Below are 14,659 nucleotides of genomic sequence, written 5' to 3' on the forward strand. Positions count from 1 at the left end.
CAATTGTCTTATAAAACTTCCCCTTTAGCTCTATTGGTATGTAGCAATCATATAAAACTTCGGTTACACATCTCCACTTTGCTCACCCAGCTCTACTTTTACATGCGATATATTTCTCAATCTCTCTATTTTTTTAGATTATCGACTCGAGATATCAAAAGTATGCTCTTTTTTGTGTTTATAGACATGCTCGATCTGCATGATTTTTGGAGTTTTAAATGTCATAACCAAGGATGGAAATAGATTTTAGGACATAACAGGGTTTTTTACTTGTATTGTATTTTGGACATGGTTTAAGTGTCTTACTTTGATTATTTGAGGTTGACCCCTTATATAAACCATACCCTAAACTTATATGACCATCTACTCATAGGTGTACCTTTTTTAAAAGTTGTTTTCATGCTAATCAAAGTAATTTAGTAAAATCATATGTTGATTGCCAAAAATAGTAAAAAATTAGTTAAAATTTGCCAAAACAAAGGTTAAATAATTAGATACTAATCCATATAAGAAATATTTACAATGAGACCACCTACTTTTGATACAAGGATATCATAATCATCATTGACTATTGGATTTGAAATCAAGTAGTTAAAGATGTTTTATTATTTAGGCACAAAGTCCAAAATAAAACTTCTCGAATGTTGTATACATTTTCATCAATTGGATTTTACATCAAAGGGTTAAAAGTGATTGTGACCTCTTTATACCAAAAATAAAATCAATGATCTCATAGTATACAATACTTCTATATAACACGAGACGAGGTATGCACTAAAAACAATTAACAAAATAATATTATGTAAAATATATTAACTTCATCAAACAGGACCTTAATCTCTCACAAAATAAAAAATGAGCTACATTATATACACTACAAGCTTATCCTCATCGTCCATCCGCCATTGGAGGTAAAGATGAAACCTTCTTACCCAAATCCTAAAACACACCAACTCGTGCGCCGATTCTCATTGATGCACTCCAATGGACCCACACCTCACTCTCTCCCTCTCCCTCTCCATCTCCCTCTCCCTCTTATAGGAGATATTTCTCCTCTCTCTATCTCTCTATCTCATGGGGGATCATTTAGATTCCAAAATCAATGTAGAAGGAGATGCCTCCGGAGGCCTAGCGTCCATAAAATGAAATAGAAAACCAAAAGTCGGATTTTTGCTTTTCCGTTTTTTCTTCAATTAAAAAAAAACGAATAACGGGGGCAATGCGCTCCCCTGACTCGCTCTTTTTTCATGAGGATAGTACCCAAGATAGCTCTTCTCAAAAATACAAAACATTCCATGGGTTTACCATCATAGTTCGCGAGTGTGAATTTCTTGAAAAATCTCAAAAAAAAATTAAATTTGTTAAAACTCCGAGTTTTTTAAATATCTTAATAAATTCAAGTTGTTTTAATCTTTAATTTGAACTGAACCAGTTCTAAACCCAAACCAGTTAGTTCTAAACCCAAACCAGATCTAAGACGGCATGATTCTGATTCCTTCTGTCTCCCCTCTGAAACCCCCCTTGCAATTTTTTTCTTCAACCTTTTTTTTAAAAGTGCAGTTGGCATATGAATGAATCCCCCTTGCAATTTTTTTCTTGAACCTTTTTTTTAAAGGGTGCAGATAGCGTACGAATGCATCCGTAGATGTAGAGGTAAGATGCACCTTCAAATTTTATCAAAGGTATATAATTTGAGTAATGATATTACGAAACCTTTCCACATCTATGTCAATAGAACTCCAAATGATCACTATTAAATTTTTACACATCTCTAAAACAATTATCAATAAACCCATTCACCCAAGTTTCACACCCATGTGATAACTTTTTTAAAAATCTGTGTCAAAATTTAATGATGATTATTTGAAACCCTGCTCACATGAGGGGCTCATAGTGTCAATACTCATATAATTTTGATATAAAGTGTTCATAAAATTATTACAAAATCCATTATTATATCTAAGAGTAATTTTTATATCTAATTATAAAATTTTAAATTTAAAAAATGATTAAAATCATGTAAATCTATAAGTATATAAAAATCTTATAAAATACACTGTTTTTTTAACTTAAAATCTTTTATTTTTTATGGGCATACATCTCGATGTCGATATGATCAAAAGGTTTTTCAACATTAAAACGACCTTTTCCAATGGATTTTTGAAGTGCACCATAGTTTTACATCATAAGGTTGCATCTTTATAAACTTTTTCTTTTTTCAAAACCTTCTCTTTTTTTTCTTTTTTGTTTTTTTATAATTCCAAAACATTCACTATTAGTACCTAATTTTTTGTGATCCATATCTAGCTCCAATCTTTTTGCCTGACTTCTTAAATAAAACTAATTCATTTTGGTTTGGTGATATATTATTATCCCCTGATTGGTGCACTATGATTATGACCATGCCCAGAGAAGCAAGTTCTAAGTGGTTCCACAAATATTCGAAAGACATGATTTGCGAACACAATAATGAGAGACATCAAGACCGCAAAGTTCCAAAACAAGACACAAAAACAGAGAATTGAAGAATGTAACAAGCCAACCGAACGGCATGGTGTAGCCCTAGCACTCATAATTCACCCATCAAAATTTGGGGGCCCGGGGTTTTCAGTCATGGAGTAGGTTCATGGGCACAATACAAGATGAGTCTTTTTGTAAGCAAACAGAATAGAAAAAGCCTCACAGATAAGAGACAATTTGTGCCCTTCCAGGGACTCAAAATTCAGGTCATGTGATGTCAAAAAAAATAATAATAATAATGTAAACACGGATTGTCATAGCAAAATTTTAAAATTTCTGTCCATTTGATAGGCTTTGCTAGAGAAAGAAGAGAAATGGAAGGTGAATAGGCTCTATTCAAATGAGGGTGCCGATGATCCACCTGGAGCATAACCACCACCCCCACGTCCAAACCCAGGCCTTCCACCAGGTCCCTGCATTAAAGGGAATAGAAAATCAGAACTCCTGTAATGCTTTATTATCACTTAAAAGACTCCCAAGTAGGCAGAGAGAGAGAGAGAGAGAGCTAACGTTACTGCATGAAATATTTACCAAGCTATAACCAACTAAATGGTATCCAATAACTATTTCGGCATCCATAAGAAATAAGTGATTGGTTCCCTTGAATAATTCAATTTAGGAAGCCCTATACCAGTGGTGATATACGTAATGCTAGCACAATCAGAACAAAGGATCCCTTACAATACTAGTCCAAGTAAATCATATGGAAAGGAAACAAAATACTTGCCCAATTTTCAGCATTATGTAAAACAAATGGCTGATACTTCACCAGAGGCACGCCAGGCAATTAACAGCCACAGAATCAGCCACACTTGCTTACAGCAGTAACATGTCTTTTTCTTTTTCTTTTTCTTTTTTGAGAATTTACGGGACCATCACAATATTAAGAAAATAAGCTAAATGTACTTCATTTCTCAATAGCATAATCACTCGACCTTTACAATAAATAACCAACAATAGGGAGGGAAACGAACATCCAGGATTGATCAATTTGAACATTCTTCTATTGTTGAGAGACTGACCAAAGGTTCCTACTAAAGACATGAATCGAATTTAAAATAATCAAAAGATACCCAAATGAATATTTGGGTCTGGCAACTCCAACAACCCATTTAGTTCTCCAGCATAACTTTTTACAGGGCCATATAGTGCAAGGTATGGGTAATTACTGATTTTAAAAATAAGCAAATAAAACATGCAAATGGATATTTTGGGTCAGGCAACTCTAACCACCCATTTAGTTCTCTAAAATAGCAAATAAAACGTCAAATAGTGGACTGCATGGGTGAATACTGAAATTTAAAATGATCAAATAGAACCCACAAATGAATATTTTGGGTCTGGTAACTCTAACAAACCATTTAGTTCTCCAGCATGGCAAACCACCAGGTCATATCCGTATGGGTGATCGAGAACCAACTAGCTAGGGTCCCAAAGCCTGTGTCAGATGTCCAATTCGGTAGATTCAGCAATACAGGTCAGCCGAGTCTATGCACACGCACACACACACATTAAAGGGACCTTCTGGTACCCTGCCAGATTTGAGTGACTCGGGCACTATCTATTTATCGAAGCCTAGACTCGTCCAGTTAGGCCCATCTACCTATCTGCCTACCTACCTACATTGATGCGCTATTCATGGCTTTCATTAAATTCAACAAACAAATATCACTAAACACAGAAATCAGAAACGTTGCTTTTGACAAATTCACAGATAACTAACATGCATAGAAATGATTTCAACAAATTCACAAATAAATATCCCTATAAAACAGGAAAGAGTATTAGCCAACTGCATTAAGTCAGAAATAAAACAGAAAAAATCAACAAACATTTATTGGTTGTAGAGATTTCGGTAGAATTATAAAGTTTATTTTATTTTAAAAGATAAAGTGGTAAGGAAACTAGAGAGGAAAAATAGGTAGGATAAGGTTTGGCTGGAGATTTAGATTTAATGGTAAGAAAAGGGAGAAAGAGTAACATGGGCTGAGAGAGATTAGCATGGAGAGAAGGTTTCTACACTTGTGGTTTTTTTATTTTTATTTTTATCCTTTTTTATATTTCTTTTTATTCCATTTTTTTTTTTTCAGTTTGTAATTAAAAGGAAGAAGGTCCCTTTTTGAAACTAGGTGAATTGAGAAGTAAGAGAGTGTTTGTGATCATGTGAAGGGAGATTTGGGGCAAACTCCCTCACAGACCCTAAGAAAGGGTATATTCTCTCAAAGTATTTAGCCTTTATTTTCATTTTGTTGAATTAATTATTTCTTCCCAAAATCTTCCCTGCATCACTAAAAGTCAACAAGGGACTCACGGAGCCAACTCCCCCCCCGGCAGTGGTCAAGTGTCATGGCCAGTCTAAGGTATAAAATAATGCTTGTATCATGCATAACGCATGTTAATATAAACAGTTTTGTAGCTATAAACTAAATGAACTATTGACGCAGTTACCATTTTGTTTACAACATTCAACTCTTCCAAAGTTTCATCTCCATGTAAGAGAAACATTATATAGTAAGCCAACAAGCATTCACATGCAATATGGCAATAAATAATAAGTAGTCCATCAGGCAATGAATCCACAAAATCATGCTTTCTCAACAATATCTAGACATTTCTCTAAACAAGCATAAAGTATGACAAGAATTGCAACTAGTAACATGTAAATGCATACCACTCTTTTTCAATATGATAAGAAGAATACAGACTTACTCTAAATGATGGCTGGAATTCAGGGGGAGCTCCTCCCTTGTCGCCAAATTCCCCTGGTGGGCCACGAGGGCCTCCTCGGTATCCATCACGGTCACCAAATCGAGGCCTTTCACCCTCAAAGCGAGGACCCCTATACCCAAAAATAAATGAATTAACAACCATCAGACCAAGATTCTCAAACCAGCGGAACACAAATACACACGAGATACCAAAACCTAGAACTACAATACGATGATAACTGAATTATGCACATATAAATAAAAAAATAAACAAGTAGAGCACATATTCACAATAAATAAGAATACTAGCGCCACTGTACAATAATAACTGCATTATGTGCCTAAAACATGTAGGCAAACATACAAACAAGATCGTGAAACTTGAGATTGTGCACACAATCATATTTAAAACCCCATATTACCCCAAATTTTATTTTGTGAAAAATAAAGTAGGTCTGGCATACATACATGATCATGAAAGCTCGCATACTCCGTGCAATAATCCCTGATCCCAAAGTTTTACTCGAGGAACTTCAAACTAGAAGCCCATGACACACTCAATAAACCAACAAAATGTATTTTTCATACAATAGTACTTGACTGCAACCACTGAATTTTATGTCATATAAGAAACAAAGCAATGAATCCCTAATAATAACAATACCTGGATTATGCATCCAAGAATTACATAAAAAGCAAACATTTGGATTCAACAAGCAAAAAACATCACTGAACCCTATATTTACACACTACATACAATGATGCCTCAAAATCACACCAAAATTGTACTAAAGAAAATTCAAACCAAAGCAAAGCACATACAATGCCTATAATTCTTATAAAATAACATTTGAAAATCACACAAAAAAAGAATATCAAGAAGCAATTACCTTGGTCTATCACCACCTGGACCACCAAGGGGCCTCCCAACTGGCTTAACAGATTTCTTCAGAGTAGCAGGCACAATCTCAGAAGGGAGATTCAAATAAGTCCTCAAATACTCAATGCCATCATTGGTGAGGTACCAGTAATAATACATCCAAGCAAATGTTTCCCGCACATATTCCTTTGATTTGAAGCTCTGCATCAGCTTGATAACATGGAGGTTGGGAACATCGATATCGGGGTGCTTTTCAAGGTTAAAGTCCTTCTTAGCATAGAGAACACCCTCTGGCACACACCCCATAACTCATGAGCAAAACCCTAGATTTACAGAGAAGAGAGAATTGAAAAAAGTTGAAGGTTAGTGTTAACGAACCTTGGAACAAATATTTGTAAACTTCATTACGGTTCTTCTTGGGGATCAACTGAAAGAAAAGGGAACATATCTTGGTTAGAGGGAGAAAGACGCAGAACATGGAATTATTGAAAAATAAATCAATTATTTCACTTACCATGGCTGTAGAGAGAGAGGGGGAGCCTGAAACGTGAAACCCTCGTTTTCAAGCTCGTCTGCTACACTGTTGCTCGCACTTTACCGATGAGTGGCTCAAATGCTGGGAAAACCCTAAAACGCAGTAATCATTATATACGAGGGCAAAACACGGTGGTGTGTGACTAGAGGTCTACGGTAACGATCTATCCAAAGAAAAGGTTTACGATAACGAGTGGAGTATCTCATATGATGATAGTCTAGAGAGGCAGGCTCATGAGATCAACAAAAAAAAAGGTTCATATAAAGGAACCCTTGAATTATTGAAGTAGGGGGCATCTAAAAAATCAAATAGAAAATATTTTTTCAACTCTAGAAAACCCTCGACTAAATATTTCGACTGCAAGATGTATCATTATGAAAATATATACACATGTTAAGTTTTAAAAATAGTAATTATTGTAACTTCTTATCATCTAGATTGTCCCTTTCCAAAATTTTCAAGTATTTATAGACAGGTGCGGTTTGTATAGAGCCTACCTTCAAATAGTGTCAAGAAATGTGGTTTCAATACTGTAAATCTTTGTGATAGCCTTAAAATATATTTTCATCTTTATTTAGAAAGTTTAAAACTTCAAAAATAATGTAGATCTGCATATATATGAAAACCTGGAAATCTTGAAAAATTACAATCAATAAATGCGTTACAAAATACAGTATTTTCAAAACTCGAAATCCTTTTTATTTTTCATATCCATGCATCTTGATGTCGAGATGATCCATCTAAAGATATTAGGGCATCAAAACAACCTCTTCTAGTGAGATTTTTGCGGCAGACTCTAATTTGACTGTATAGAACCTCGACTCTATATAAACTTTTCCCTTTATAGATTGTCCATTTCTAAAATTTTCAAGTATTTATAGATCTACTTCATATGTATTCTTTTTAGCTTTAAATTTAATAACTACAGTTGAGAATAACTTTTCATGCCATCGTAGGAATTTGCTATACCAATATTGCATCTTTCAATGCAATTTGGAGGTGATTATTTAAAGTTGATACCTTCTATAAATTGCACCCATGAGATATTCACCGAACTAAGCTTGCCAATTAAATAAGGACTGTGGAACTTAATCTTTCAAATTTTAACAAATGAATGATAACTTTTATTGGAATATTACATTTTTAACTTTTAGATGAAATCGTGTGTCAAACGCGCGGAACTTTTGAAAAATCATAATGATTTATTTCTTCAATAAATCTTTCAAAAAAATAAACACATCCTTAGAAAATCCTCAAATCAAACCAGAACCAACCTAGTAACCCAATCTAGTTAGAATCTATCTGCTTTTGTCCATATCAACATAGAAACCTCGCAATCATAATATGCGTTCAAGCTACCCAGCCTCAAACACAGCCAAATATGCCCACCTCTCCTGTCCAAACTTACCCACGCCATGCTCAGTCAATCGAACTAGCTCAAGCCCATCATTCGTACATTTAGCGACCCCTACTAGCCCAACAATACCAATCGAGGGCCCATTCAAACCCCGTGGTCCCTTCACCTCAATTTTATTAGCCTTTAGTCTAACTTAACCTGGGCATGCTACATAGCCAATTTTATAAACTGTTGACGCGGGCAGATCAAGCTATGCCACTAGTTCAAACCTACCCTTGCCAACTCAACCAATCTAGACTGGGTTGCTAGTTCAAAATTACCACCCTCCTACTCTATTGGTTCAGGCTGCTCCTCAAGTTCAGACATATTACCCATCGGTCCAATCCCTCTTGATTGTACCACAAGCTCGAGGTTTAGCCAGCTAAACCCAACCATCCACTAATCTAAACCTACCCAATCTAGTCAGTCCTGGTTGTGCCACCGACCCAAGTTTATCTAACCAATGTTAAGCAACCAACCAATTGGTAAAACCTTAACCAATCAATCAATTGAGTTAGCTGCAACGAAAGGGAATTTCAAAAGCTTATAATACACTATATCTGAGAACTGCTTGCCTGGTGTTGCGAGATAATGAAAACTTTCCTAATTAGGCCCCCAATGAATTGTTTAGCCATTTCATTATACAATATTGTAGGGCTAATCCAATACCACTGACTAGCGGCGAACTAGTTGCTACAAGACATAATCCATGAGAACTATTCACCGATTTCGTTGCCTGGTTAAGAGATGCGACATCTAATGTCATTGACTACAAACTTTGTGAAGCGTTTAAGGAAAGTGATTTATCAGAATATAATATCTTCTTCAACCATAACCTCCAACCATAGTCCTTTGAATCCATGCACAAGAAGGTAGAGGGCGAAGGCTGAAGCCACTCCTATTAAAAATTAGCCACTTGCACAAGAAGGTAGAGGGCGAAGGCTGAAGCCACTCCTATTAAAAATTAGCCACAAGCTAAACCTCCATCCATATGTGAGGTCAATACAATACAATCAATGAGTCAAAAGCCTAACCCATGAATCCCCTTTTAAAAGGCCCAGTGATACATGTAGCTCATTTTTATATGTAACGAACTTAAGATAACCACACTATGGGAATTCACCCCCATTAAGGAAGCAACGAGTGATGCTCTCAACCTATTGCTTAAAAACAAAGTTGTCGAGTTACCTATAGCTTTGGATTCCTCCCCTTCTATAGCAGATAAATCAAAGTGGTGCGAATGACATAGAAATCATGCCCATGATATTGAGGAGTGCTATGCTTTTGAGCACATTATTGAGGATTTAATTTATAAACACATCATAATTGTCATAAAAGGAGATCAAACAGAAAGAAAAAACATGTTTAAGATGATACCACTGGCGCAGATAAAAGAGAATAGACAAACTTCAAGTTCTCAAATTATGACTAAAATCGGCCTAATCAACACAATGAAGCAAAAAACCTTGCCAAAGCCTAGATATACTCTAATATGGTCTTGAGGCATAAGAAGAATCATGCCTAAGAATTCGCCAAATGAATAAAAAGATGAGCACAAGTTCACACAATACTTTGTAGCTAGGGATCCCCAAATAACAATGATGAGAATAGTCCATAGTCTAAGCTCCATAACTCATAAATTGTAGAAGAACAAAGCAACTTACAAATAATCTAGTCACTATTGGGGATGCTTGCCTACAAAAGATCCAAAGTATCCCTATTTCATAGACAATAGATCAAGGGAAAACAATCAATTGAATATGTTCTTCCAAGTAAATGCAATAGGCAACCACAAGGGGTTCAAGTCACCCATGCAGTAAAGAGTGAACCTGAGCATAAGCTTGGCCAAAACCCCGAGGCTAAGGATTCTTGAATGAAGATAATAGGGAATGACTCGGTCCCAATACCACAATTCAAAAAGAAACAAGGGAACATGCTACCTCGTGGGGAGTAAATCAAAAGTCAATGACGAAGGATTATTAACGAATGAAGATTAAAGTGTGAAGGGAGACGACCTCCTTAAAATACTAAGAGGTCACCTAGGCTACCTTCATTAAACTTCCTAGCAAACACATCATTATGTCATAAGGAGCCAAGCATAGATGATTAAATTCAACCATCCTCTAAGAGAGGGCCACAATTGATGATGAAGAGGGGAAAAATCCAAGTTTAACCACTCGTTAAGATTCAATCTCTCCACCCCCTCAAGAACTAGAAGTTGAACCCTTAGAGATCATATGGAGACTACCTTCACCTCCTTCACCAGATTTTTCAACAAATCTACCTAAGTGGGATAAAGAGTCAGAAAAAGATGAGCATGTAAGGCTCAACAAGGTAGAGGCATGACTCTGTTAACTAGGGCACCCCATACTTATGATGATCCACCTAATAGAACACAAATCCTAATCAAAATAGAAGATCCAATAGAGGCTTTTCCATCTAATGAATTGATAGAGGCAACCACATTATAAAACGTCAATCCAGTATGGGTAGCCAATGAGGTTGAGGCCTTTTCTGATGACCTCTAATATGTCATGGGTTGCGAAAATGTAGAAGTGTTCATTCCTTTCATCCAATAGTTGTACCACTCAAACACCAAAAATGGGACCAGTATGAAATTGACTTCTCAATAACAACATGAAGTTTCAACAGAACAAGGCTATAGGAATGGAATAGGGTGATCCCTCACTTATGCCTTTATTAACCAAGCGAGGAATTCATGCCCCATTTATGCACTTTACTCTGGGCTACTAACACTTAATCAATGAGAATCACCATGTCAACGAGAAAAAACTTAATGAGCTTAGCTACCCAAAGTATAAAGATTTAAATATTAAGAAACAAAACAGTAATCTGAAGTCTAACGATTCAAAGTCCACGTGAGGCACTTTAAAGGGAAAGTTCAATAGGAAATCGACAATCATTGTCAAATAGATATTGGATACCAACCTAGGTATATAAAATATAAAAGTAACTAAGATTAGAACCACTCTACCACTTAGAGAATCGAAGGATGGCTGGTGCTATAGGGGATCCAAAAAAATATTGACCCGACCTTATGCGAAGTGTCACAACAAACAAAGCACCACTTATTTTAAGCAAGTAAAAATGAGATCCCCTTCAAGCAAAAAAGCCAAAAAAGGAAAAATTCGCTAAAAGTTTCAAAGTTCTAAAGACTCAACTACAAATCAAAGTCCAGTCACACGGGTGAAAAAAAAAAAAAAAAAGATTCCACCAGGCTAAAGATCTAAAAGGGACTCCGAGTAAACCTCAAGGACCTCGATCATCTGAACTTCTAACAGTTGGTAGTGGAGAGTCAAAACTGGAAGTCAAAGGAGAAATATCCTATATTTTTCAAGATATTTATTTGTTTGAAGACTTCAAACAACTCTTATTTGGAATGCAACACGAGAACTAGGATTTGAAGATGAATGAGTACTTAATGATTCATTGTCTTGAAGGTCTTAGCAAAGACTAGGCAATCTCATAAGGCCACCAACGTTTATATTTAAAATATCAAATTTTACGCTTTATGTTTCAAAAACCTTAATTTCTTGATAAAAATTGTGCACTCAAAAACGTTTATATTTCAAAATATTATTTATAAAATTTAAATTCTAACAATATTATTTCAAAACAAAGGAGTTGGAGAGCCAATAGAAGATGTAATCGCGTTTTTGCATTTCTACAAGTATTGGAAAATGGGTTGAAAATACCTAGGGAAGCCCCCACATTTAGAAAAATTATAGTAGAAGTCATATATCCTAAAACCTTATCTTGATTCTATGAACCCTAAAAGATATTAGAATTATGGGAAAAAAGCATAACATTTCCAAATTTGTAGATTTTTCATCATCATCGTCTCAAATTAAGAATCATTCCCTGTTTAATTGAAAACCAAGACCCAAAAATAAAGGTCCAAGCCGAAAATGTTTACTCACTGCCCTACGTAGCATCAACTTGACTATGGGGGCCCTCTAAACTAAATATTACCATCTAAGTTCCCAATACGGTTCCCTCGAAATCCTAGAGGTCATTTTGTATTGTCAAAGACCTCTCAACGTAATATGATTGCTTCATAATCATCGTTGTTTTTTTTTTATGTCCAATTGATTCTCCCGTATATATCTCACCTTTATCGAGGATGTTAGGCATTCAAAATAATGCCACTGCACTTTCTTCCATTGTATAACAAGTATCTACTTCTTTGTTGTTCACCTACTATCCCAAGTGAATGCCAACAAAGGGCAACTGCACACATTCCCTAAAATTTTGGCTAAAGGAATTCCTATAACTTGAAAGCCTGGATGACACTAATCTAGTCAACCATAGTGCATCATATCTAGTAGTCCATAATTCTTAGGGAATTCTCAAATCAGATCAAAACCAACCCAAAAACCAAATTTGGGTCCGATTTTGTCCATAGCAGCTTAAAAACCGTAAAAACCGCTAATTGCAAACCCAAGATGCCTGAAACTGGATTTAGACCATTGTCACTGGACTCAAGATTTCTCACATGAGCTGGTGGTGATCTAGTCCAGTGATGTGCTATGTGTCACCAAGTCCAATGTGCCCAAAGACACAAACCGCATTTCTACTTGCTTCTGGCCTTTGGAATTTTCCTAAATTTATGGAAGATTTCCATATGTTTATGGAAGTTGGCTTAACCTTAGGAATTCTAATCCTATCGTTATATAAACACTATCATCATGCTTAGAGATAGATCTATAACTCTTAATCTTAATGGGATTGGTACCCTAAATCAAAAGTCTATAAAACCCCTTTGCCCCTCCATGAATCGTAACAAAAAATTATAGAAAATATATTAAAAACCCCATAAAAAACCCTAGGAAAATAATAAAAGAATCCCATAGCCTATGAGCAAACTTGAGAGAACTCTAGAGCTTTGTCACCCAAGAAAACCATAAGAGACTGAAGCCTAAAGCCAATTCTATTTACCCAACTTCCCTACATTTTTCAAAGCCCTAAATAAACACATATAGAAAAACATTAATTAGGAAATCAAATTCAGCCAATTATTTAAGAAAGAGAGCACAAAAGTATAAGCAACCCCTTATCTGATATGGGCCACAATTTCGGTTTCAGATGCCCCAGCCAACAGGCCTAGGCTCATGTAAGTTTCCTTGTATTTTTTTAAGTTTAATACTTAGTTTTTTTTTTGTTTTTTTAGTTTATTTGTTTTCTTTCCATGTTCTATTGTTTCTTTCTTTTTTTTCTCTCTTTTTTATTTTCATGTTATATATTTTTTCTTCGTTTTTTTCTTTGGTTTTGTGAGATTTCAAGCTGGCATTGCCTATGGTTCCCATAGAGGATTGATCTTTTAAGATTAGGATCCATGTTTGAACGATAATTCAACGGACCCGACATTCTCTACTGGATTTTAATTATTTTATTTAAAGCAATGGTGAAAGAAAGTTTCACCTTTAAACAATATGAGATTTTGGCTTAACTAAATTAGGCATTAATCTTACATTATAACAGTAAGATGCACTTAAAAAACCTATTGAAACATGTTGTTTTGATGTTAGAAACTCCTTCACTTGAGCATATTTACCTCGAGATTGTATGGATGGGAGAAAGAAAAATTGACGTTTATGAAAACTGCAACTTGTAAAACATTATATAGAATGTCATTTTTAAAAAAATTGAAGTGTTCAGATTTCACAATCAGAGGCCAAAATCGATTCGTCTGCTAGGGGTTTTAGATATTGAAACTGCACATTCCAATAGAAATTTGAGACATGCCTTACTTTGATTGTTTAAGGTTGTCTCTTTATATAAATTGCATTTTTATTTTGGTTGTAATCATGGGTTACAGTTTTTTTTAGAGAATTTCACATTCATGTCCGTCTAAATCAGCATTATTACAAAATCCCTCCAGTTTTTTGTTTTTTACATGCACACCTTTTTCAATTTTTTTTTCTCAAAATGCACCTACTTCGTACTTTTAATATTTTAAGTTACAATGATTTTGAATTGAAGTCCATAATACATTTTTAATGTGATTTGGACGTTTAAGGTCTAAAATCCCATTACTTTGGATCTTGAAGGCCTAAAATAAACTCTACACTTTAGACCTTGAAGGCCTAAACTCAATAATTTCATTGTCTGAAAGTCTGAAGTGAAGTATTTCATCACCTCATGGTCTGAAGCTAGGATATTTTGATTTTTTTTTTCAAAAAATGATATAAATGTACTATGATGAAGATTTTACAGTAGAGACACATGGGGGGACATGAATTTAAATTTATCTAGGTTTTATTAGTAGATGCAATTTTTTTACTGTATAGGCTTTATGAAAACAAAGTAAAGCTTCACGTTGAATCTTCGTTCAGAAAACACTTTGAGCGTTAAAAATCTCTACAATGACTCTAAAATCAATTTCCAACATTGACTATGAAATTTAAAGCTTAATAAATGAGGCAATCTTGCAAGTCTACGAACACTTAAAGTAGACAATCTAGATAATGTGTTACAATATAAACTGTTTGTAGTGCTTAAAATCATATTTTTTAACAACCGCAATGGTCAAGTTCACGACAATCGATTTGAAGCTTTTATGATGCTAGGATTACAATTTTTGATGAATTTTAAGGTTT

General features: G+C 35.0%; 1 protein-coding gene across 1 annotated transcript; it reads right to left on the reverse strand.

The window, feature by feature from the left end:
* Positions 1-2,521: 2,521 nt before the first annotated feature.
* Positions 2,522-6,726, reverse strand: LOC18436826 (small ribosomal subunit protein eS10z). Its single transcript, XM_006847048.4, has 5 exons — positions 6,623-6,726; positions 6,487-6,535; positions 6,119-6,398; positions 5,230-5,359; positions 2,522-2,933 (listed from the first exon to the last, which is right to left on the reverse strand). The coding sequence occupies exons 1-5, from the start codon at positions 6,623-6,625 to the stop codon at positions 2,853-2,855; spliced, it is 543 nt and encodes a 180-aa protein (XP_006847111.1). The 5' UTR covers positions 6,626-6,726; the 3' UTR covers positions 2,522-2,852.
* Between the last annotated feature and the right edge of the window lie 7,933 nt (positions 6,727-14,659).

The sequence above is a fragment of the Amborella trichopoda genome, chromosome 11 (assembly GCF_054954075.1).
Source record: "Amborella trichopoda isolate Santa Cruz 75 chromosome 11, AtrichopodaSantaCruz75HAP2 v2.0, whole genome shotgun sequence".
Taxonomy (NCBI): domain Eukaryota; kingdom Viridiplantae; phylum Streptophyta; class Magnoliopsida; order Amborellales; family Amborellaceae; genus Amborella; species Amborella trichopoda.